General features: G+C 34.6%; 1 protein-coding gene across 2 annotated transcripts in view; it reads left to right on the plus strand.

The window, feature by feature from the left end:
* The window catches only part of LRP12 (LDL receptor related protein 12), a 52,811-nt gene extending 26,138 nt beyond the window's left edge, over positions 1-26,673 (plus strand). The window contains exons 2-7 of one of the 2 annotated variants that reach the window (XM_085316308.1): positions 2,708-2,764; positions 9,751-9,886; positions 11,382-11,584; positions 16,866-17,967; positions 18,583-18,715; positions 23,458-26,673. In XM_085316308.1, coding sequence (XP_085172434.1) covers positions 2,708-2,764; positions 9,751-9,886; positions 11,382-11,584; positions 16,866-17,967; positions 18,583-18,715; positions 23,458-24,321 — 2,495 coding nt within the window. In that variant the 3' untranslated portion in view covers positions 24,322-26,673. The remainder of the gene's footprint in view (positions 1-2,707; positions 2,765-9,750; positions 9,887-11,381; positions 11,585-16,865; positions 17,968-18,582; positions 18,716-23,457) is intronic. The other variant, XM_085316309.1, reaches the window with a different exon arrangement.
* The last annotated feature ends 450 nt before the right edge of the window (positions 26,674-27,123 follow it).

Genomic DNA, 27,123 nt, shown 5'->3' on the forward strand with positions numbered 1-27,123 from the left:
ACTGTGTCTTAATGGAAGTTACCGTTCTGTGATCTGATATCTTGACAGTCTGGTGGACTCAGTTTATATGGAACTATGTGACATAATTGTTGAGGTCATATAAGGGACATTGCCTAAAAATTTTGGGAAGGAGTCAGCAGTTAATAACACTTAAATGACATCTGAGCGCACTCTTATTTCAGTGACAGTTTTCAATAAAAAAGAAAGGAAATAATAGTCCGAGAGGTCTGTCAGGTTCATCTTCCATGTAACAAATTATTATTGGGAAGGAGAAAATAAAACCTATTTCGATATTATAGTAACCTGGATCTGAGTTGAAACTTCATCACACATTAATGCCTCTTCTGATGGGTTATTGAAGTTGACTTGAAAATAAATAAATCACTTTGTATCAAAAGGTGTTAGGTCACAAAGCACATTTAGGAAAAAAATAGCAAGTCTTCCATTTTGGACAGTGACTTAAGTTATTTCGTAATCCGGTTACTTGAAAGTCAGTGCATAGGATTTGGATGTGAGTACCCATTCTAATATGCTTCTGATTGTTGCAGCTTTCTAACTTATTTTTGTCCGTGGTCTTTTGTAAGTATATTGCGCTTCTTTCTATCATTCAGCATTATGTCAATATCTTAATGTTTTTGTTACTGTATTTTTATCAGAACTTCTCTTATTGGAGTTGTTTGTTTGTTTTTTGTCTTTTTTTCTTTCATCCTATTTTCTTCCACCCGGTCTTTATACATGACCAGCTTGTATGTAATTCAAATTTAAGAGGGGGAGAGGGGACGAAGAGGGAGCTTCTCTTCCCCTTCCTTTACCCACTATACATTAATCTTCTCCCAGATGCTTTTGACTCCCTTCAGCCAAATTTACTATGAGGTTTTCCGTATTTCTAAACATTTGTGACTTCCTTTTTTATGCTGTTCTTTTTCAGTGTTCAGTAACAACTACAGCTGTAATTAAACATGCTAGTAACTTCTTTCTGAAATTATAAAATTGGTGAATTATCCCTATTGTAATTTGAAAGATGAAATCTCAATAAGAGGTTCTTAACTTAAAAGGTCTTGAAATGTGTTAACATTTTCCTTAAGGTTAATTGTAATAAGAGAAAACAAGACAAAATCTGAAAGTCTTCTGTGGCATCATCAGTTGCAAGTAAAATTGTTTTACGACAAAGATTTTTTTTTTTTTGTAAATTTACAACTAAATATTACTGAAGAAACAAAATCAAGTGATGAACRCTTCTTAAAAAGTCGATTCATGTGCAAAATGGAGAAATTTTCAGTTTGTAGGGGTTTTTTGTTTGTTTTTAGGGAGAYTTTATATTGGAAATAGTTGCTCCCTAATACAATACTTTTTGTAAACAGTAGCTTTTGTTTTAAAGTACTTATTTTTGAATTTGAGGGTAACTGTGGTGTTCGAGGGTTTATCTCTTTATTGAGACAAAGCAACTTGTATGTAAACATGTGAATTTTATATGTAAATATCTGCAGTAAAATTAATACTTTAAAAACACTGGGGAATATAAAACCCCTTTAAAAGTCCAGGGATTTTGAGAGGGGGTAAACTTTGTATTTTTCTGTTAGACTTCTAGTTATGTTGTGTGGATCTTTTGGGAAGTGAGTAATTGTCATTGCGTATTTGTTGCCAACCTTAGGAGCAATTTTTGAAGCATTTATAACCACTGTAGCTGAGGAATATAGAGATGCATGTTTAGATATATCAAATATAAAGAAGCTTAGAGTTAACCTAAAACAGATAATAACAGGCATTTGAGTGTTCTTTGTCTGTTAAGGTTCTTACTATTCCAAGATGTTGCACTTCACATATATTGCATTGCTGGTAAAACTAGTTTTACAGGTTTAAAAACATCTGTGACATAGCAGATTTTAATTTGAGGGATTAAGAGTTGTGGTTTTAAAACTCTATTATTAACGTATTTCATATTTTAAATTCCCCAATGATGGTCAATGCAGCTCACTTCCAAAATTAACGTTCTCCTCTCAAAATTCTTAGAAGGTTTATTGAAAGGTTTTGAAAAGATTAGAAGATGCAGAATAAAGGAGAGGAAAGTGAAAGCTGGGTGGGGAAAATGGAGAAGTGACTTCTTTGTCTCTAACTTGTGTTTAGTGCATTTTTTTTCTCCTTGTTTTTTCAAGTATACTTATTTTTAATGAAAATTGGGGAGATTCTCTTGATGGTAGCTTACAGTTACCTCTGAAACATCTTTTCAAGTGAAGGGTGTAGGCAGCATGTGTTATGAGTGTTAATTTCCATAGTTGTCTTCATTTGTGTAGCATCTACTTGGTTATCTTCATCTAGGAGGAGATGAGGAAGATATGTTAAAATAAACCTTACTTGGAGAAGAAAATAACAGTCGAAGCAAAATGCTACAAAAAAACTCTAAATTGTGTGAAGTTCCTCAAATCTCTAGCTACTATCCCTACTTGACCTAACTGCTACTCCCTTTTTAACTTTCTAGAATGTTTAGTTGTTCCTAATACATTAGTGATGCTTGTTTTTTATTTTCATTATATAATAACTTTTTAGTCTTCCTCAAAGTTTTATGCTAAAATGAGCCCCAGGCCTTTAATTTTTAATGTTAATTAAAGAAAAAGTTCAGTTTTCTTCTTTTTGTTCTCTAAAAGGGTATCTGAAGAATTTTTACAAATTTTATCTTGGAAATTAGCTTATTCATTATGTTTAATTTTAGGAAATGGTGCTCTTGCAGAACATTCTGAAAATGTGCATATTTCAGGAGTGTCAACGGGTAAGTCATTTTTCGTAATGTTTAAATTTCATGCATGACTTAAATAGTAAATATTGAAAGCCACCTGGTATCTTATGAAGAGATATTTGGCTATAAAAATTATTACTGCCTTTTGCAGCATGTAATAAGGAATGAAGCAACTGGAACATGGAAAAATTCTCATAAGATAAAATTGATACCTGCATGCTCATGAACAGATTATGGCTTTCTAAGTGGACTGCTTAATTATTTTTCCATACAAACATTGAACTAAGAGAAAAGTTGGTTTAAGTTGAATTGGTATTTTCTTTCTGCAGGGAAGTTTTTATGAAATGAAATTTATTGAAATGTAATTTTGGACACTGTTACTATCAAATAATAAAAATCCAGCAGTTATGCATTTCACCTGATTAGATTGAAGCCATAACTGAAACTACTATACACTTGACTGCACAGTTCCTTTAATAAAAAGAAAAAAAAAAAAAAGAAATTTAGAACTCATAAAACTGAGAAACTGATGAGATGCTCGGAGAATACAGGGTACAATAGCGACAGCCATTGTTCAAAGGTTGCTCCGTTCTCTTCTCTTCTGGTAAACCAAACCCAGTGCTTCACTACAGCTCTGCTGTTTTAAGTCTTGGGCCTCATCTAGGCAACAGCTATGTTTGGGAATATTCTGTACCAGTGGATGCATATCCATTAAGGCATAGGGTGATACCAGTGCGTAGTCTTTGTTCTTCAAATCTTAAACAGCATCAGCTAAGCTGCAGGTGGTGTTTTGCACTTCTATAAGACAGATACATAACACAGATATATGCAGAATGTTTGGAGTTAGGGAAGTGAGAACTCTCGATGAGTAGAAGAACACAAGCCTGATGCTTTTCATAGGAAAACTCCTAATCCCTGGAAACCAAAGTGATTTTGAAACTCTTCTCCTAAAATAAGAATCAATAAACAGACTTCTCCTTTTGACTGCAGTTTGCACATCATGCTGTAGGTAGTCTTGGAATGTAGCTTCAAATATTAAGTTGCTATTTGTATGCACAGTTAAATTTTTAGATGCACATACTGTCAGTGAATGATCTCTGTCACACCATACTACCTTCTCTTTCCCTTCCATTTTTTGCCACACAAAGACATGTCAAAGTGTAATTGTAGTAGCTGTTTGCTACCCATTCTTCTGCAGCATCATCAAAAATGTTGCTTTTCAACAGCAGTAATGCACCAAATGTCATGTACAGTGCATTTATGGCACAATGTAAATAATGTATTTATTTATGAGTATGTATTTACAGCACGAGTACTTGCCGCTCTTGAAACAATTGTTGCTGAAATTGGGTTGTATCCAGCAACGAAGACAATCTAAAAACTCTCTATGCAGTTTTCAGGATATGTTTTAATGACCCCTTTTGTTTACTGCARCAGTCCATGTGAGAGGTCGCAATACAGGCAGAAAAGCCCTTGCTGGGCGAGGGGTGARTGGAATTTGTGACTCTGCTTTTAGTCCTTTGGCCAGCGTGCTCCTGCAGGCAGTGCCAGGAGGAGGAGAACACAATGCGCTTTCTATGCGAGATAGCAGCTGGTAAAGAGACCTTTAGCTCCTGAGAGGAAAGATCTGCTTTCCAGCTGGAGGAAGAATAAATACCACACTGTTCAAGTTTCTTTCTTWATGTAAAGTGAAAGTTCTTCGGTGTAGAATTTTGGGGGTGGGGAGGAGGCTTTGTTAGTGAAAACCCCAAGAAAGTATGAGGGCAGACACACTGGCGTTCTCACATTTGCATGTGTAGACATCTTGCAGTATAGGTGCACAGTCCAAGTATAAAAGATGAGGATGGATTGTATATGATATGCGAGTTTCTTTGAAATAATCTGTGATTTCCCAAACTTTTTTTTTTTCTTTTTTTTTTTTTTTTTTTTTTTTTTTTTTTTTTTTTTTTTTTTTTTTTTTTTTTTTTAATTTGCAGGTCATATTTTCATTAAACATACCTGAGCAACTTCCATTTATCAGGAGAATTTTATGTCAAGAGATTTTTATTTCAAATAGAACTAAAGACATCTCACTTTTAATCTTTCTAGATCCGACTTTGACTTGATGTTGAACCAAGCAAGAGATGTTCTTAGACTTTTGCTACTGAGAAAAGATTTAAAATGAAATTATTTGATGTAGATTTCCTGTCCTGCTGCCACTGTAAAGATACATGAGTGATCTAAGTAAATTATATTTTAATAATACAGACCTCTGTGGTCTCTGATAGTTATACTTCTGCTCTATATTATATGTGCCGATGTGCAGGTATACCACTAATATACGAGCACACATTTTCTACAACAGCAGTAAAGGAATGTTGTCTCTTATGTATAAGCTATCACTAATGAACTAATGTTTATGACTTCAAACCTTGAAAAATTGAGAAATATTTTGAGGCGAAAGGTGGGTACTGTGTCTAGTTTTTCAAATCTGTCTTTGGGGTGTGGAGCACCATAACTGTCACAACTGCAAAATCATTTTCTTCCACCACCTTTTTTANNAAAAAAAAAGAAAAAAAAAACCACGGGGGAAACATTTTGTTCACAGCAGTAGATGTTGCTTTGACTCCTTTTTATCCGTTGTGTCTGTGTATTGTGGAGCAAAGGGCATTTTAAATAAAAGCTGTTCAGCTTGACCGAGAGGCAAAGATTCCTTTGCCTTCTTCCCCCGTAGAGCTCCAAATCAGACTTGAGGTAGGTCCTGAGAGTTACAAATGCAATAATTATCCTCCCTATTCGTGGTTTAGACTTTATCACAACATTATTCTCTTTTTACTCTGAGCTGTTTTAAACACCTTCAGATCATTTATCCAACTGCATTCATGTCCTTACCACGTCCAATTTAATGCATACCTTATCATCTTGTGGTTCACATCGAAAGCTAATTCTTTTATCTTTTCAACTAATCTCCTGGCATTACTGTGAAGATAAATCCCTAATCTCCCTTTCCATGCTTTTCTGAAGTGACTGTTTTCCTTGACATGTTGTTCACTGTTATTACAGGTACTTTACTCCTCTAGATCTTACTAGACAATTCTTTCATAGGTTTCTTGAAATCATTTTATTGTTATAACTTGCAAATTGAATGTTGTACCATAATATTTTCATCAGCCCTCTTATTTCCTGTTTACCAGTCAGCATCCTGTAGGTAGTTTATGGTCATGCTCTGAAATGTGAGAAGGTGAACAAATTTCAGAAAGAAGAAAGATTTTTCTACCGCATGTGTTTAAAAAGTCCGTTAGAAAATCCATATATACCAGAAAGCCATGCACACAGCTTATCCTCTCAGCAAGGTTTTTGACCACTGTGTTGCACTTTAGTCTGTGAAACGTCTTCAGTCCTAATTACATTGCAATCTACTGAGCAGAGATATGAGGACAAAGTGACAAACAGAATTACAAATAAAATTAATAAAGGTTTACGGAGGAAAGAGCTTAAAACAGATAGGAGATACATGAGCAGAGCTGCCCCAAAGAATGTAGTGGTGCAGATGGAATTGAGAGTAGAGACATCGTTGCCAATAGAGACACCGCCTATCTGTAAATGTATTGTACAGGAGGGATTTAGTCCGTTCCGAAAAGTTTGTAGCCACCAGCATGAGACTTGAAAATAGCTTGGACTTGCATCACTATGTAACTTCACTTCTATGCAATGCAGCTCTCAATTTGTGTTTAGTGCTCCTGGCTCAGTTACAATCTCATCTCCTTTTTTCTGACTCTGCTACTTTTCATTCTGCTGTTTGCCTGTGCATTTCATAATATTTTTTGTAATGATTTCAAAGCTGATTTGTTTTCCTGTAATTTTAAATTTACACAGACATAACTGACCTATACTTATTTATACTTATGTTATACTTACATTAATACTTTATACTTATTTAAATAAATGTATATTAAAATATTTTTGTCAAAAGGTTTTAGAAGAAATGTGCTAATTGAGTAGAAATTTAGGAACGATTAAGAAGTTGGCTATTTATGTAGTAGATGCCCTTAAAATTTTAATTTTTAAAAATCTTTTTGAAAAATAATTCTCTCTGCAAAATGACAGCTTCTACACAATCAATAATCTTAGCTTTTACAAATTCTTTATGCTAATGGGAAACTTCTGTAGTCTCTGTGGTTAAGTAGTAGATTTAAGTGTGTGAAAGTACCAAGTATGCAGGTGTGCTTAACTTACGTAGCTACTCTTTGGTTAAGGAAGTTGTCATTCCCTTTTCACGTCCGTTCCCTGTTACTTCTTGCACCCTCACTGTCACATGCAGACTTTCTTTAGCTCTCAGTTTTCTCTTTTCTATAGTGTAATGTTCACTCGCTGTTTTAGGTGCTTGTGACCACCAGCCTTGCTTCCTTGTGCTCTCCTTACTCTATGCTCTCGCTTGTAATGTTGGACAGTGCTGGAAACAGTCCTATTTGCCATCAGCTGTTTGCTGTTAGTTTCAGTGGAAACAGAGGAAAAGCCATGTTAAGTAAGAGGAATAAAGAAAAGATAAGGTGATAACGGGTATATCAAATACAGGTTAAAACACGAATCTGAGCAAATCTGGAAGTTGACAAGGTACCTGAAAATATTAGCCTGYTACCCAGGATTTCCACGTGGAATTTCTTTCATTGAAGCTTGCATAACAAGTAAGCACTGTGGCTTGTACCACTTCTGYGGGGACTGGTCGCGTGAGCGAGCGCTGGTTGTCAGCGAGCACGGTGCYGGTACCGAAGTGGCAAAGCTAATTTTGCAGCTCTTGCTAGCTCTGTTTGGAGGTCCTTATTTGGCAGATAGGTGTCGTGTGAACATTACAGCACACTTCAGCTTCTTTAAGGTGAACTTTGTAAAACTGAATGAACATAAATTCTCAGTAGGTTATTTTGATGTTCCAATGTGAGGTGTGTGGAGTTTTTTTTTTTGCCTTTTTTTGTTGTTGTTGTTGTTGTTTTTGTGTCAAATTGTTGTCAGAGCAGGCAAATTTAAACGTTTTTGTAGTGGCTCTCTATGATAAAGTCTAGTATGTCAATTTTTAAGTATGCAGACTCAGAGGAATGTTGTAATGGTATAAAATTTATCTGGAGGCAACTTATTTTAAGCTGAGCACTATTTCAGTAGTAACCAAATTAAGCATAGAATTGCTTACCAAGTTTTGCAAGTTGGGTATAAAATGGTTTACACGTACTTTTCTTTTTTTCTATGTGTAATTTTTTTTCATACCTGTTTAAAAAATGCTATCTAACTTAAACATTAATTTGTGAATAACTACYTTTTCTTGTCAGTCCTTCTGTTTCATGTCTAAACAAATGCAGTGTATCCAGACCATTCACACAAGTCCAAAGTTCCAAAATGTCATGGTGTTAGAGCACCACCTGCAGGGTTTGCTGCAAATTAAAACACTTTCAGCAAATAGTTAATTCAATATTCCAATAAAAGAATATCTTTATGTATTTTGAGATTTATTTTTTTCTTCCTGAAGTGTTTGAGAAGTTCCTAAATTCTATAGCCAAGCATATTAATACATAACTATATATGATTTAAGTTMCATTATGAAACATTTCCAAAGCTTCTTAAAAGGAATATTTTCTTAAACTGCAATTGAAAAATATAAATTTGCTGAGATTTGTTGTCTGATAAAGAGAATGCAGGAAAACCTGCCAGCATTTTTCTCTTAMTCCTTTTTAACCTATTTTCAGAAGCGTATTTTTTGTGCTATATTAAAATATTTCAGTAATAATAATCTAATTAACTATATATTACCTTTTATTAGAGCTAGTCAATAATTTCAAGTCCCTATACTCTTGAAAAAATGACCTGAAAAAGAGATGTGATTGTGGAGAAAAACAGAAATCAATAATCYGTTTACAAATTATTCCTGTTGCAAATGCAGTTCATTCTTAGTATCAGTTGCTCATGTTTGTTCACCATATCAGTTCTGATTTGTCATTTTAATCAATATATACTTTTTTTATATATATATATTTTTTAAATCTTCTGATGATCAGAAAATGATGAAAATGCCTCCAGATCTAAAATAGGYGTTGTATTTGAACTACTTCTGTGCATTACTGATTGTACTACCAGTAAACTTCTAAAGCTCACAGATTTTGGAGTAGTCATGATGAAAGCAAGGAGGGGAATTTTTTTTTAATGTGTTTTCAGACCTTTGAAACTTCATGGGTCATAACTCCAAGCTCTGTAGTTGAGAGTATTCTGGCCGTCCTATTTATGTGAAGGTTGTGAACGTAGTATATTCACAACTGTTGAATGTGAGGCTGTTAAGGAAAAGGAAGCTCAAAATTAATAAACTTGTAATAAAATCAGCAGGACTATAAACACTTCAGTGAAAGGAACAAGCAACTGARTAAATGCCATTGCAGAAAGCTACACCTATAATAAAGAAAGAATGCAAATGGCTTAGTTGCTACAATTGAGTAGAATTAGTCCTATAAATAAAAGCTTTTTAGTCCATTATCAGAAATGCAGTTGCCCAAGCCCCTCTTGTAGACCTAACTTCTAGTATTTATAAATTAAATGTGTAGCAGTAAATGCCCTTTTTCTTCCAAGCATTTGGTATCATGTAAATGAAAATCATTTCCGTGCCAAGGGCTGGAAGGGAGCATTTAAATGATGGCCAGGTGCTGGGTCTTCATAAGAAAGCGAATTTCAGCTATATGATTATTTTGCTTTAATTTATTTTCACCTTTTTAATGCATTTGTGAGTATRAGGTTTTAATGCATAGTTAAATTGAATATTTGTGAAGACTAAAAGTAAAAATAGGAAATATGAAATATTTCACTTTATTAATAAAGATGCCAAAGTCTGCATACGTTAATGTTTTAATCTGTAGTACTAATTGATATTAGTATAAATGTTTGCACTGGCAACGTTCGTAAACATCACCATAGCTAACTCTGTGATATTTTCCCTGATAAGTTCAGATTTGACTTTGTCTTACRTGATTTTAAAAATTCTAATCAGTTGTGTGTTTTTGTTTTTCAAGCTTGTGGAGATATTCCAGAACAAATCAGATCATCAAGTGGGACAATCACAAGTCCGGGGTGGCCCTCTGAATATCCTGCGCGAATCAACTGTAGCTGGTACATCCATGCAAAGCCAGGGGAGATCATAACTATAAGGTAACATTGATCCTGTGTCAACCGCATGGAYTGCAGAAGTACTGATTAGACTTTTTTTTGACTGCCAATTGTGTACACACTTAATTTCTTCTGCCTAACTGTAAATGTAGATCTGTTTAGTCTGGTTTTTGTTCTTCCTTTGCTTTTCCTTTTATCCGATTTGGTCTTACACAGCCATGTAACATTTGTTTCCTGAACCTCCTATTCTATGCTCTTATGTATAAGGAAAAAAGGAGATTTTTAAGAATTCTGACAATCCATAACTTCTACTGAAAGCAGTAAGAACGACTGGATGATTAAAATGGTACCCATTTTCATGAGGTAGTTTGGAAGCAAGAACTGTTTCTAAAGAATAGGAAAACTGGGACCAAATACAGGAAGTTATATAAATTTAGAATCATATTTTAGAAGCTAATGAGAAAGTGACTCTAAGTAGCTTTTTTTTTTTTGTTATAAACAGAGTGCATATATACAATCTGTGGTTTATATTGTGACAGTGTCAGTATTAAATTAYACATTTTAAAGGTGAAGATTATCATTTTCTTGCTAAGGTAAAGACTTTTGCTGCATCTAAGACTAAAGGAAAGATGTTGCTTTAGCTGCAAATTTACTTATGTTTCCAGTACAAACCTGCTGACCTAAGAAGAAGGAAGAATACTTGTTAAGTGTTTGCTTTGACATCAGTTACTCATTTAAAGTACTGAAAGTCTTTCTACTAAATATCTATATTAAACTGCATAAATGCACAGTAAAATTGCAGTTGCTCATCTACTAGAAAGCTTTCTAAAAATTTTTARTAACTAAAAATTTTTTAAGCCTATTTTTTAATACATTTCTTTTCCTCTCACATTTTTCATCTGCTCATTTATCTAGCATATATTTCATATTTCGTTTCTGGCTTAGCACTCTGTCTGTGCTGACCTGTTTTTGCCCAGACAGTTCATACTGCTCTACCATGGCAGCACATCTTACAGTTGTAGCGAAAGCTTGGGTCATATCTTGCATGACACACCTATCAGGCAATGAATAGTGCAAGTGGGAGCAAATTGTATCTGAAATCATATTTTTGAACATTTTACATGTACTTAGAATGTCAAGTCGATCATTGGTTGAAAGTAGCATTAGCTAAAATTCTGATGAAATTTGGTTTAAGTGAGACCACTCAGTAGTATTCAAAATTAATAAATGAGTAATTTCATGACCAGAATTGCTTTAAGACTTGCTTTAAGATGAACATTTTTTTGGATAGCAAAACTGAGCCGCTTAAGTATCGGGTCCAATATTTCGGGTGACACAATGGATTCTTAGTGTCCTCATAATGACAAATACCTTCCCCACAAGGTGAGTAATAGGTGAACCCCTGGATGGAGAAGCCATTCTTCTTGTTTCATGCCAAAGGAGTGCTTTCAACTAATTTCCATTTCTAACTGTAGGAATTTATTAGTTTGGTTGTGTAGTGTCCAGTTTAATAGCAATTTTGACCTCTATTTTTCAGCTTTCAAGATTTTGACGTTCAGGGATCACGGAGATGTAGCTCAGATTGGTTGACAATTGGAAGCTACAAGAATATTGAAGGCTACAGAGCATGTGGTTCCTCTATTCCTTCACCATACATCTCTTCACAGGATCATGTTTGGATCAGATTTCACTCAGATGACAGCATCTCTAGAAAAGGCTTCAGATTAGCCTACTTTGCTGGTATGTTGACAGTAATAACTGATACAAGCTTATARTCTGTTTTTTTTTTTTTTTTCCTTTTACATTTTAGGAACTACTTACTTTGTAGCAGGGCACAGTACATGTATGTCATGTATTCAACTCCAGGTTTATATCAGAGAAAATGTACATTGCAGGACCTGTTTTGCAAACCATCTCAAAAAGGTTTACACTCTTTTAAAAAAAATGTATTAAGATAATAAACCATTCTAGCTCATTTTCCTTGTACAAAAATTCTGTTTGGATGGTTCAAATATAATAGTAGAAGTTTGAGGCTGCTTTGTGGCCAATTCTTGGTCTGCTGGCTTCAGGAGCTACTCTAGTAGCTCTCCAGAAAGAGGAGGAAGCCAGTCATGCGTAAAGAGTAGTTCCAAGCTGTTTTCTGCCCTTAAGAGGTATTAGAATTGAATGTAATGATGTGATCGTGGTGTTTTAAGTCCTGATAATCAGAAATATTGGATTAGATTCTTCACTGTTTTTTTGTAATAGTCTTACTGCTCTTGCTTCTTCTCAGTGTACGTCTACTGTACATTCTCTGATATGCTCCAAATTTTTGCACTCCAACTTTTAACTCTTTTTTTCTGTGTATTGCATGCATTTTCCTCCTATCCACACTGCCACCATTGTTAAAAATTATTAAACCGAGCTTGAAAAAACTTGCCCTGATCTCTCTCTGCCGTGTTTGCTCCTGTGCTGTATTCTGCACCTTCTTGTCCTACCCAATAGTTTTATCCACACCCTTTAGCTGCCAGTAGGATCTTCCCTGTCTACGTGCTGTTTTTAAGCCTACCTAAAAGCTCCCTCTGCACTTCAGCAACTTGAAGTTTAGCRTATCTTGTGAGAAGTAATGCAGTCTTACCTTTGATGCTGGCTCAGCTTTCAAGGCAGTGCTCCACCAGGATTTTGCTTACTGTTAAACCAAAAGAGGTGACATAAAAAAAGAAACTTCTGTCTAATAAGTCATCGTTAGCATCTGCTTCTGCTCTGCTCATCTCTGTCCCTGTAGGCTTAGAGAAAAGGCAGCATTCCTGTGCGACTTACAGGAAGAAGAAAATTTTGGAKAAGGATGTAGAATGGGGAGGGAAGAGGAGGTGAATCACAGGCTTAATGGAATATTTCTGGAAATCCTTTCCTGTTTTCTCAAATATTAAAACAACTTCTTTATAAAACCTCTTTTGGAAGAAGCTATAACATTTTCAACAATAAGTATWTTTTCCCTCTTGTTATTTGATTTTTCCATGTTAGCATTATGCAGTAATACTTTGTTTACAACTTAATAGACTATTTAAGCCAATGTTTTTAAGGCTGCTCTTAAATATTTAAACACATATTTTTTAAAATAACCATACTAAAATTTTGGCTTAAGCTTGATTCCTGTGCTTAATATGACACTTCAGAAATACTTCGTGTTTGAGGTGGTAGTGTAGTATTTCCATGATCAGATTAATCCTCTAATGTTGTAGAGGGCCCTATATATAGGAGAAAAGCTAAAAAAAAATCTKCTTTAATAATCTTCTAGTAGTGTGTACTTTCCGATGTGAAAAGGGAACTCCTGAAATACTAACAACATTTTTGCAATATATTCAACTATCACAATGTTTTATTTTGTATACTATGGATCAGTAATTGTAATTTCKTTAAGATGAGTTTGCAATATATGTATTACATTTAATTTCTTAATAAGTATACATTAAAARTTGTAAGTCTGTCATTGCCTATTTGGAATGGATAGGCTGGTATGTGAAAGCTGCAGGTTTATATCCTTGTTTTTTTTTTACAGTTCTCAGTACTGTATATAAGCTACTGTAATTTTTTCACCCATGACAACTCTCTGATTTTTCATTTAARAATGATGCTTCTTATTACCTGTAAGTGAAGGCAGTGGTGATAATGGCAGTGACAGCAGTGACTTGACATATAATTTTCTGTTTGGTAAGATGGCAGATCAAGAAATGCAGAAGAAATAAAAGAAATCAAAAGCCAAAGCAGGGATAGTGACTTCTTCCTGTGTCAAGAAGCATATGTTAAAAATCTTAGAAATGGGACAAAAAWTTTGTAGTAATACTTCAGCTGCACAGATGTCTGTTAGGTCTACTTATGCTGGAATGATGGGAACTACTTATAAACAACAGATCTGGAAGGACCCTCAGGGATCGTCTTGTTTAAGAAATCAGTATAGACAATAGGTCGTATCAATTCAAAGAATTCACTCTTGTTTAAAGTAGTTAACGTCTTCCAGAAAAATATCCACATTTCTTAAAAAAAAAAAAAATATATATATATATACACATATACATATATATATCCAGTTAGGAATTTGATTTGTTTGTGACAAATTAGTGTTAYGAATTTTGTTCTTTGCTATTTTAAAGTAGAAATTACAAAGAATTTCTTTTGGTCTTTGGACCTTGTTTAGCCTTCATATTTTAGAATGAAGAGTTTTCTGTTATCATATTTCTGTTTTGTTTTGTTATTTAGTCMCTTTCCTTAGATCATTGGAAGAGATGATTCAAGTGATCTCTTGATGTCATTTGACATCAAGAATAGACTAGAAAGTTCTTTTTTTCTCTTTCACCTCCTTTAATTTAGAGAGGCCTTTAATTATAGGTACCAACRTAGGATAGTGTGCTAATTGTGGCTGATGTAAAGTGGAAAACAGAGATAGTAAAAGTAGAGAAATTGTTCCCTGTAAATCCATGAAAGGTTTGTGTTAGTCCTTTGGCTACAGCTGCACTTGGGTTCTGCTGATTATCATGTGTTATCCTGAAGTTCTTTGTAGACTCAGTGTTCAAGAATAATTTTATTTGTACATAGCTACTTTTATTATTTCTTAAGTTGGTGACTATATATACGCTTAGCCAAAGCATGAACTAATAATTTATAACCTATTCATTTGACAGTCAAAGTTCATTTGACAGTGATTTGTTCTCTCATTATTTTACAACACTTAATATCCAGTTCAAATGTAAACTTTATTGATATAATGACTTTAGGATCATGGGTTAAAAATGCTAACTSAGAGTCAAGTAGGCAGCTCTTTTCTGGGAAAGTTAAAAGTCTATGGAAACAAAAGCTTAGGTTGAAATTATATCCTCTCTCATCACTGCAATATTTTCTTTAGTATTTGCTTCTCTTGTATTCACGGCTCCGTGTTATCTCTTTCATCTTAACCTCTTTCTGGTTTTATGTGCTTTCTAATTTTTATGTTTTTGGAAAGAAAACTCTTGCTATTTATTTAGTATCTATGCCTACTGCAAGGTAAAAGCTCAGAACTGGAGTATAATCTGTACTTTAGCTAGTTCACTCGCTAGTTTATGCCTATTTCCACTTTGTTGCCCTCTGTCTGTGGCCCAGAGTCATTTTGCTTGATCAGGACAAGGTAATTCAGTTGTGCAAGTTTCARATTTGAGTTCATACTAAGTATTTGGCATATTAGTATTATACATGATGTGTATGTATATAACAGAACAAGATGTCACTTATACCAGATCTATTTTGCCTTTTTTAATGACATAAGCATTCTTTAAAACTTAATCATTGACAATGCATACTTTTATTTTTGCTATATTTTCAGTGTCTGTCAGTGAATTTGACTTAAACACTTTTCAGGGGTGCTCATAATGTTTGCCACTTTTGGTTTTATTTTTCTTGTATTCTTTTTTTAAAAAAATCCTTAGTACTCATGCAGTTTTCTAGGTGATGGGTTTTATTTTTCTTGTATTCTTTTTTTAAAAAAATCCTTAGTACTCATGCAGTTTTCTAGGTGATGAGACGATTGTTGCACTTTTTTTTAATTGATTATTTCAAGGTAAAGTTTTTTTGTTTTTTTTCTTTTGCTTGTTTATTTTCAGTATCTTGGAAAGCAATAAAAAAGAGATACTTGACGAGGGGAGTAGAAGTGGTATAACCTGACCAACCACAGCGGATTAGTTGGAAGAATGGAAATTCAAACTAGATATAAGGAGTTKTATCACTTTGATCCAATAAACATTGGAACAGGTTGTCCAGAGATGTGGTAGAAATTTCCAGCTTTGAAGATACTSTAAACTTGATTGGACAAGACTCTGAACAGCCCAGTTGAACATCAAAGTTAGCCTTGCTTTGAGCAGGGGGTTTGACTAGGTGATCTSCAGGGATCCCTTTCAATCTAAATTATTCTGTGCTAAAGCAAATAGAARCTGCTTCTCTGAGAGTCAGTGTTTCAGTATGTTCACTGTGCTGCCTCTAGTATTTTTTTTGTRAACTCAAAAATACAGTGTTACTTTAGATTTAGTATACCTTTGTCTAATTTTCTGAATTTCTGCTGCAGGAKACTATCTGCATTATAGATCTTTTTAAAATGCATTTTTGGAGCACWAACCACATCAGTTTGTTTTATTTTTACATTTTTGACCAAATTTCTGGTTTAATGCACGATTTTTAGGAACTGCGGTGACTTAAAATGATACAGCTATATTTGATTCGAAGCTGAAACAGATTGTTTCCGAGGTATGCTTCAGTGTTTAACATGCTTGGAGCTTTAATAAGTGAATCACTGAAGARAAGTATTTTTAAGACTGCAAGTGTAGTAGCAGCAGTAGACATATTTTTCTAAATGAGGGTGTTTTCTGACATTTTTCAGAATTTAAAAAAAAACTATGTTGTCTGGACCACTACTTGCATCCTTAACTTTTAAAATACAATTTTTGTGTTTYGGCATATATGAATTTCTCTTTTTTTGCTGCACTCTGCTCTCTTAACTGCTGAAGGACCAAATGATGGGAAGAGGGAGGAGAGTGGTTTCGCACTTAAGGTGAAATAAAGGATGATCTKAACTGTCAGCTTTTCACTCTTGCTGTAGATCCCTTGGTACAAAGTACAAACCTAAGAAAACAGGCCAGTGGGCTCATGGCTTTTATATGAAAGAGCTTGATCAGGTAACTGGTACTGAGGAAGAAGTTGTAGTTTCAGTGAAGAAGAGAAGTAATATTTTTCTTACTTAAYTTCAGTATCTTAAAAGCCAGATTTTTCAGCTGCTGCAGATAAGCATCATTTTCTTGACTATAGTTATTTGATTAAAGCAGCAAACAATGAGGTTTATGCAGATGTGTTGGTAGTATTTAGATGGAAGAAACTGTTTATCATTGAAACTTGTGGTGATTTACAGAGACTTCAAACAGTTACATGTTTTGCCATTCTGAACCACCTAGTGCTGCAAAGTGCTACAAATTGCAAAGTACTACATTCTAAAGAGAATATTTTTATAATTTCCTTTTTTTTTCAGGGAAATCGGATGAACCTAATTGTGATTGTGATCAGTTTCACTGTGCTAACGGGAARTGTATTCCAGAAACTTGGAAATGTAATAATATGGATGAATGTGGAGACAACTCAGATGAAGAAATCTGTGCCAAGGCTAATCCTCTAACAGCTTCTTCCTTTCAACCTTGTGCTTACAACCAGTTCCAGTGTCTTTCTCGCTTCACCAAGCTTTACACTTGCCTTCCAGAATCTTTAAAATGTGATGGTAACATTGATTGTCTTGACCTGGGAGACGAAATAGACTGTAATGTGCCAACGTGTGGGCAGTGGTTAAAATACTTTTACGGTACTTTCAGTTCTCCTAACTATCCTGACTTTTATCCACCTGGAAGCAACTGCACCTGGTTAATAGACACTGGTGATCATCGCAAAGTAATTTTGCGATTTACTGATTTTAAACTTGATGGTACTGGTTATGGAGATTATGTCAAAATATATGATGGATTAGAGGAGAATCCACGGAGGCTTTTGCGTGTGCTAACAGCATTTGACTCTCATGCTCCCCTTACAGTTGTTTCATCCTCAGGACAGATAAGAGTGCATTTCTGTGCTGACAAAGTGAATGCTGCAAGAGGATTCAATGCCACCTATCAAGTAGATGGCTTTTGTTTGCCCTGGGAAATTCCTTGTGGTGGAAATTGGGGTTGCTACACAGAGCAGCAACGCTGTGATGGCTACTGGCACTGTCCAAATGGAAGGGATGAAGCCAATTGCACTATGTGCCAAAGAGATGAGTTTCCGTGTTCTCGAAATGGTGTTTGCTACCCTCGTTCAGATCGCTGCAACTACCAGAATCATTGCCCTAATGGTTCAGATGAAAAAAATTGTTTCTTCTGCCAGCCAGGAAATTTTCACTGTAAAAATAACCGCTGTGTGTTTGAAAGCTGGGTTTGTGATTCTCAAGATGACTGTGGTGATGGCAGCGATGAAGAGAATTGCCCAGTCATTGTGCCCACTAGAGTAATAACTGCAGCTGTCATTGGGAGTCTTATTTGTGGATTGCTGCTTGTCATTGCACTGGGATGTACTTGTAAATTGTACTCACTCAGGATGTTTGAGCGAAGGTAAGTAGAACTGCTAGCCTCAAGCACTTAAAATACTTCATTTATTTTATTATTAGAGCACTCTTGTATTCTTCCTGACATACAATTATTGTTACATGTGTTTTCTAAAGGTGTTGCTACTTCTTTCTCTTTGACAGTTAAAAGAGGGTAGTTAAAAGGGGTTAGAATAACTCTAATCACTTTTCTGTCAGCAGTTGAGATGTGGTTGCCCAAAAGATCATGTGGGGAAGCTGCATTTCTGCCATTAAATTAATGGCTCGTGTCTACATTTAATAGTATGTTTCTTCTATTGTGGACTATATCACATAATGACAAAATTACTTTATAGATATAAAATAACTATCTTTTATGGGGCCTTGTATATTTAGTCCATGCTTTTTATTGTTGATTTTTTTCTGTTCTTTTATGCTCTGGACAGACCTGTAGGAATGACTACAACAAGTTAGTGTGTGTGTGTGTGTGTGTGTATATATATATATGTTTTTTTTTTGATCTTATTTTTAATAAGACTTCATCTACTGAAATTTACTATTTCAGATCATAAACCTGATGTAGTTTTACTCTAAAATATGAATATATAATATAGACTTAGAAAATTTCTTATCTCTTCAAAAGATCATTTGAAACTCATTTGTCAAGAGTTGAGGCTGAACTGTTAAGAAGAGAAGCTCCCCCATCTTATGGACAGTTAATTGCCCAGGGTTTAATTCCACCAGTTGAAGACTTTCCTGTTTGTTCACCAAACCAGGTAAGATTTCAAAATAGTAGGCAAACATTAAAATTTAAGAAAGCAGAAATAAAAATATTTTACCTTCCATCTGTGGCGATGATACTTCAGAATCATTATGATTCGGTAGCATCACAGTTTACTTTGAGGCTTTTTATTTTCTTAGTAATGGATGCCAATATTGCACACTATCGAGTCCCTCTTGCATGAAAAATAGATTGGCAGATCTGTTTTTATGTTCTATGTTGAGGTTGCTTTATAAGCTATTAAGATTGCAGAAAAGCACTTGGAAATCTGAGAAAGAAGAGTTTAAATTCTAACACAAGTAATAGTTCTGCCRTTGTGTATATGTGTTTGGGTATGATCATGCCCATTGCGCATAGAAAAGATAGTGACAGAGACAAGGCTATAATATATGGTAATAATGGTTATAGTGAGTGATATGATACCATCCTTTTTATTTCCCACAGGGATCATTAGCACAATTTTTATTTGATTGATGAATAAACTTCTATCAAAGTTACTTTTTCATTTAAAAATAAGYAAATAAACAAATCAACTTTCAATTAAACCAGTCATTTGTGGAATAGAAGAACACAGTCCAGGAATCTAGCCATGGTGCAGTACTAGAGCTCGCTTGAAGTTGTGTTKTTATGTTGCAGCTAATGTAGCAAAGCTTACTTAATATTGCRGAGAATGTTTTTTWAAAAAAWAAWAAATAAATAAACCTCATAGTAAGGCTATAAGAAGGGAAATTGACTTTTATTTTCAACAAAATTGATTTTGTTGTGCTTATTCTATCATATCTTAAAATACTCATTATTTGTGGTGATGACCACAAAGAGCTCAAGCAACATCAATTATCATGTCCTCATTATATCTCTAGCATTCTTCTTACTGGTGACCATATGCTGTTTTATGTGCCTGCTGTAGCCTTTGAATTGAGAATGCAATCTTCTGCTTGTTCCCCTGTCCCACTGTGAGAGTCTTTTACGCTGCATTGCTAATTCATTCTCTGTCCTTTTCTCCWTTTATGGTTATAGCCTGTCCTTCGTTTTAGTTTGTTCTTTAGTTTGCTTTTTGTTAACTAGATGCCTTAAGAATCTGCATGTAGCAGATTCTGCATTCGTGTACTGATGAAGCAAAAGTTAATAATTAGCAGCTACTATATATCCTTTTGTACAAGGCAAAACCTAACCAGCCTCAGAGTAAGATCTTTGTTCAAGCTTCCACTGACTACCAATCCTGAACTCATTTGAGTTTGATTAAGTGTTATTCTACTTAGACATGGAGTATTTCAGAGAAGCTTAATAAGCTTGCAGTTTTTTTAAGGAAAATAGTTTGAGTGTAGTTAATGTAAAGTATACCCTGATACTGTAACAATAAATGCTTACTGTATTCACATTGAATATTTTGACTAAGTAGAGAGGCTTTTGTCTTGAATGTTTGAATGTGTCTATGAAAACAGAAGCAAAGTTTCTGATGTCAACTTAAAATTGATCTATGGCAAGTGTATTGTAAATGTGAGATAATTTACACAAAACTAGATGTTACTTTCCAAATACAATATAGTAAGCCAAGCCAAACATCCAGCTTTGATTGTGGCAAGTAGATGCAGATAATAGGCTGTCAGCAATGGGTAAATTCAACTTTTGTAGAAAAATATATCTTCTACCCTTATCTTGGAGAGGGGAACCAATAGCTCTACTCTCTGTCTGGAAGTGGGTTTTATATTTAAGGACAATTTGATTGTAACCATGACTTTCATTGCATGGGTCAGCATGGTTATAAAAAAAAAAAAAGAACAGTATGTTTCTATTTAAAGGCATTTCTGTGATTTTACAGATTTGTCTTCCTGTMCTCTTTTTCAAAATTAAGCTTCACCAATTTGTGACACTGATACATGTCAAGATGGATAACATGATACCTGACTGAATATGTTCAATTTCTTTTCAAGTTTTCAGAAAGAGTTACAAGTCAACAAGTGTATAGATATTGATTAAATTAAGTCTTTATATTAGAAATGGATGGTTTTCAGAACAGCTTGCTGTTTTTGACTCCTCTTGTGCTGGTTCTCTGGTTAATAGGATGTAGTGTCCTTGCACTGTAATGTTTTCATCAGTGAAAACTGATGATCAGGCTTTGTTATCATCTATGGGTTCCTGTTCAAGCGTCTGCTGTTTGAACTTGTCACAGCTGTACAGCAGGGGCACAGATTGCAGCTGTGCCCATGCCTCCCTTGAAGTAGGRGTAGGTCAAGAAAGTACAGCAATTGCCATGTGCCGTCCGCATATGTAAGATGTCTTGCACAGGTAACTCAGAGCCAATCAATGGTCACTGTTTATGGTGCGTCTCTACCTATGTGGGATTTTCCAGGTCTGATGCACATGAACATGATTAGGAGCTATATGATCAGGATTTCCAAATGAACTTAGTTTGCTTAGGCCAGTTTTTCATCATGAGACCCCACACAGGTGGCCAGAAGATCTTAATTTTTAATAAAATGAAATTTCCACGTAGAGAGGACAGTTCTGTAAAACCTAGACATGTAGTGGCTGAAGTCAAAAATTCTTACTGGAGCTTTTAAAAAGACTGCTTATATAAAGAGAGCTGTGGGGTTTTGYTTGTTTGTTCTTAATATATTGAAATTTTATTTTGTTTAGACTTGAATTAACCAGTGTGGCTTTGGAGATGTTTTAAATTATATTTAGAACCTAAAATGTAATAGAAATTAAAAGATGTGCTCAAAGTAGCAGTTTGTCATTGCAAAATATGGCTGCTTGGAAGTCTTTCTATGTAACTATGATTTCATGCTCCATAGAAATACAAATGCATGTACAATAATTTTCATCAGTGAAAGAACATTAATGAATATCCAATATGAAGACCAGAATTTCAGAGGACACTTGAAAACACGCATAGCTTTACTGGGAATTACTAGTGTAAAAATAAGGAGTAGTAAGGAGTAGGCTGTCACCTTCAAAAATAAGGAAAAAGTCACAGAGTAGTAATGTCTGCATGGTAAAATTTTCAATCTTATTTAAATCAATGAAGTCACATTTTGTAAATTATTTTTCAGAAGAGAGAACTTTCATTAAGAACAAAAATTTAAGCAAATGTAAATTGAATTCTTAAATTATAAAGCTTAAATTAAATTTCTAATATGATTACATAGTGGGGGATGTCAGTATTAAGTCAGGATATGTTCAGCTTTCTTTGACTTTGAGCAATATTTGCATCTTAAGATTGCAGATTTTTGTAGGACTGAACATACCTAGTCACAGTTTCCTAGAGACTAGTAGTCTCAACCAAGAGAAACTTTGCTCATCCTGATTTGTGTACCGCTTTTTGCCTAAAACTGATGCATCTCTGGAGCTGGATTTTCAAGGATGAGTAGCAGCCTCTCCAGTAGTTTCCAAGTGTAAGGCTACTGGAYGTATGTATGTATGTGCTTGAGTTTAAATACCGTTCTTTGGAACTGTTGGAAGAGAAGGGATAACTGTTGTATGTGAGGTGTTGTGGTTGGACATTCTTGTGCTGTGCATGCTTGTGGCATATGAAAGACTGGAAGAGAACTGAAGAAGAYAGCATCACAAAGTTGAAGTTTGGTGTTTGTAAACAAAGTGAAATGTATGCATATATGTCAAGTGTTTGCCTCAATAAAGGCTGTATTCTGAAAAATATTTTTGGCCATAATCTTCACTTAAAGGATATGAATACAGATTTTTTCCTGTAGTTAAACACATCAGTAAATGTTCATATTCTTAGGATTGCTGGACATCCAGCAGAGCTCTGTTACCATAATGCTTCTGGGAAATGGGCTACTTAGCTGAGGTGCTATTTTCCCTAATTTTGAATAAGGAAGCCCCAAGTCAAAAGAATTAATATGATTTCTAATTTATAAGGTCACAGCATCATAGGAGATTTTGAGCAGAAAAATTGAGATATGCATTATACTTTAGCTGACTGACTAGAAAATTTATATCAAATTTGGGAAACATGGTTTAGAACACACAAGATAATTTTGATTAAACAGAATCATTAATGTATTTGAAACTGGCACTAACTGGTTATGCCAGAATGGAAAGGAATCAAACATTCTAGTCTTTCTGGTAGAGAGAAGATATTTAATTTGGCTGTGTTCTAGGCAGCCGTAAGGTGGTGGATTAGAAAAGATCAGCTCTGTTTAAATCTTAAGGATCTTCTTAAGGAAAATATTCTTTCTTCAAATCCTAAACCTTTTGTGACGTATTACTATATTCTAAAATGCACAGTGACTACTACTTCTTTTGAGTAGAATTTTATGTATCTGATCTTACTGTAGCTGCTACACTAGAGCTGCTGTACTTGGTCTGTTGCTCTACTTTTCTGTGGTTAGTATACCATGCCTACATTATATTACATCTATTTTACATTCCTGCCCAAGTCAAAGGCCTCTTAAAGAGAGGCAGAATGATCTCCTTTGCTTTTTTTTATTTCCCTTTTTCTTCTCAAAATCTTTCACTGTGTTTTCCCTATTCATAATGTTTTTTTCTGTCAGAATTTAGGCTTCTTTCATGCCTGCTTGATGTTTAAAATGGCCTTTTGCTACATATGCCAGATCCTTAATACTACAGATTCAACTTTTTAGATATTTAAGAATCTAAATTTAATCTTTGTGGTTGTATGTGGGGAATTTTTGCACGGTGGTTATCATTCTCCTGTTGTAAAAAAAGGTGCGAGCATATTGTCAGTACTTGATTGTTATTTATCTTCTCATTTAGGCTTCAGTTCTGGAAAACCTGAGACTAGCAGTGCGATCTCAGCTTGGATTTACCTCAATCAGACTTCCTATTGCTGGCAGATCAAGTAACATTTGGAATCGCATTTTTAACTTTGCAAGGTCACGTCATTCTGGATCATTGGCATTGGTCTCCGCAGATGGAGATGATGTTGCTGGCCAAAGTACTAATAGGGAAGCTGAAAGAAGTAATTCTCACAGAAGCCTATTTTCAGTTGAATCTGATGATACAGACACAGAAAATGAAAGAAGAGACACAGCAGGAGCAGTTGGTGGTGTTGCTGCCACTTTGCCTCAAAAAGTCCCACCTGCAACAGCAGTAGAAGCCCCAGTAGGAGCATGTGGGAGTTCTTCCACTCAGAGCGTCAGTAGCAGCAATACAGATAATGGAAGAGAAATGACAAGTGTAGAGCCCCCAAGCACAAGTCCAGCACGTCACCAGCTCACTAGCGCGCTAAGTCGTATGACTCAAGGCTTACGATGGGTACGCTTTACTTTAGGGAGATCAAGCTCAGTGAATCAGAACCAAAGTCCTTTGAGACAGCTTGATAACGGGGTAAGTGGAAGAGAAGAGGATGATGATGTTGAAATGTTAATTCCAGTCTCTGATGTAGCATCAGACTTTGATGTGAATGACTGTTCAAGACCTCTACTTGATCTCAGCTCAGATCAAGGACCAGGGCTTAGACAGCCTTACAGTGCAACACATCATGGTGTAAGATCATGCAGTCGAGATGGCCCCTGTGAGCGCTGTGGCATCGTACACACTGCCCAGATACCCGACACTTGCTTAGAAGCAACAATGAAAAATGAAACTAGTGACGATGAGGCATTATTACTCTGTTAGGTACGGATTGTTTAGGAAAGATTGTGTACAAGTTGGAGCAATATCTGTCATTGTTTTGTACTTCACAGTTAAAACTAGTTTTTAGTGTTTAAAAAAATCCAGGAAAATGTTATGTTAAAACTATTTTAGCCTGTGTGGTTGATTAAACATTTCTTATACTGGATGACCTTATGGAACTACTAGAGTGAACGTTTTAATGGCTCTGAATACACAGTGTGTGTATCCAGTATAATCTGATTATTCTTTAAACTGAAGTTTATCCCAGTTAGTTTCAAAATTAGTTTATCCTGGTACTGTAGTTCAAAACGGAAACATGACTGCTTAAGATTTATTTGGCTGCCTGTTTAACCCCATAGTAACAGGTGAATTTGTACAGAATTATTTTCCTTTAGGAATTTACTCTGTTGTATTATTGCCAACATACTTGTAACTTAATATACTAAATGCTGATAAGAATTGTTAATGTAAAATATGTATTTTTTTTGAGTTTATGTAACATTTTGTCTAAATATTCTTGAATTTCATCATAATGTGAACTTATTTCAAGGGAGGAGAAATTATTTAAAGGGAGGAGAAATTTTCTCCAGGAACATTCTTTTTCTTTCAGAAGTACAAGATACAATGATGTGTGAAACCTAGGTATAATTAGATAAACCGATGGCAAATGCTTTTATAGCACTGACTTTATTAAACTGCAATCTAATATGGTACAGCCAAATAGTATGTAAAATCCCCAGTCATTAGTCTTTTCAATTTGAAGTAAAAAAGGGCCGAAGATACTGTTATGTTAGTTCTGTAAATATCCAATATGTACAAATACACTACAGAGTAAGTTCCAACTGGTAAAAGATCTTTCCCTAATACTCTAGGGTATAAAGCTTGTTTGGACTCAAGAGATTTGCACTAAAATCATATTAAGGCCTCTAATGAGCTTAGTGCACAAGCACTATCACTTTAAGTACTATTATTGTCTAATATTGCAATGGCTATATATTTCCATGGCTCTTTACTTGGGGTGTTGCATTTTTGTTGCAATTGAATTTGCTTTACTAATTCCCTATTTATTTGTTATATTTAAAACTGATTTACTTGGTTGCAGACTGGTTTAAAAAAAATCCCTTTCAGTGTTGTGGGTTTTTTTGTTTGTTTTTTTTTTTCCCCCTTTGGTAATCTTAATATGTTGAAGGAAAGCAAATCACTGAAAAAAAGCTCATAATTTTCAATTTTGACATAAGCAGGTTACTATGTGGCTACTATCATGTCAGCAAGAATCTACACCTTTTAAAAACAAAAATGTCAACTACTGTTTTATTTATTCTTTGCCAGTCTGTTTTTAGTAGGCTTAAAGATCCAGTATGAAATGTATTTGTGTGTGATTGTATGCTATTTATTAAATTTTAAATACTTTGTTGAATGTCATTTTAAAGCATGTTTAAAGTCTTGTGCATTTCTGTCGTGTTATGCTGTCGGGCAGAACTGACTAAAATGTTTTAATATGTATCAAAATTAAATTGAATTTTGTTATGTTTTTGAGGTACTTTTAAAGATAAATCCAAGGTCTGTCTGGCTTTTTATTTTATTTTTTAAAAAAAAATCCTCATCTCTGAAGTACAAATCACATGCAGAAGAAGCAAATTTTCCTTCTCTTCATTCACAGACACTGGAATGAAAAAATTAAACAATTTTACCATCTGACTGATCTTATTCACGAGAATAGGTAAATTGTGAGGTCAGGACACGGTTATTTAGATTTGTGCTTTTGAGTAACTTATGTGCAATACAGTTGTAAAAGATTTTATTATGATGGCCCATGCAGTTTCAGCGTTAAGAACAGATCACATCACACTGGTACCAGATCAGGTACAGTTTGGCCCATAATAACACATACCAGAGTAAAAATCATTAATGGCCATTTTTATTCACATTGAATAATATCTTAATTCTGTGGTTAATCTTTAATCTGATTTCAGTGGCATTGTTTGTAGAGCAGGTAAATCTGCGATATGAACATGGTAACACACCCTGAAATATTTTGGAATATGTCTTGATATAAAATACTGGGTTTTTAAACCTTCCTAACTTATTATTATGAAATGTTTTGTCACTGAGGCAGATACATTTTGAAGAAGGCATCTTCACAGAATATCTTAGGTTATATACATACATACAAATGATTTAAACTTATTCCATTAGATGCCCTAAATAGCATGTACCTGTGGACTCCATATTGCAGATGTAAACAGGAATACAATGTTTAATTTGTTTTAAAGGAGAATTGTTACACATGAAACTGAGAAGTTAGATTTGATTGAGAATTTGGAAAACTGTAAATAAAATTCATATTTGTATGAGGCTAACTTGTTGCAGTGATTTCTTTAGTCATTTTTAAAGGGAGCAATCAAAATTTCTTTTGATTAATACAATACTGATACGTTACTGAGACTTCAGTCGTGTTGCTTCATTTCTTTTAATTCTGAAGCTGCTTGAAACATTATTTTTTTGAAATGATTCTTAATTTAGCTTTGCTAYAGTGCTGGGGAAGCTTAAAAGTCTGAATGATGTGCTGCAGAATATTTTGTTTTCTGTAATAAACCACTTTCATCTGAAAGCTTTGAAGAATGTAGGTTATTTTTGTCTTGTAAAGGTTTCTAAGCATAAGAGTTTTGKTTTACCATTCAAGTTGCATTGAAATTTTAAATGGGTTGATTGAGCCTCTGATGCTACCAAACCTTATTTGGTTCCAAAACAGCGTCCATCTGCAGTACAAGTTCAACAAGTATTTCTGATATTCTCTTCTTTCAA

The sequence above is a fragment of the Rhea americana genome, unplaced genomic scaffold (assembly GCF_003343005.1).
Source record: "Rhea americana isolate MKP2758 unplaced genomic scaffold, rheAme1 scaffold_46, whole genome shotgun sequence".
Classification (NCBI taxonomy): Eukaryota; Metazoa; Chordata; class Aves; order Rheiformes; family Rheidae; genus Rhea; species Rhea americana.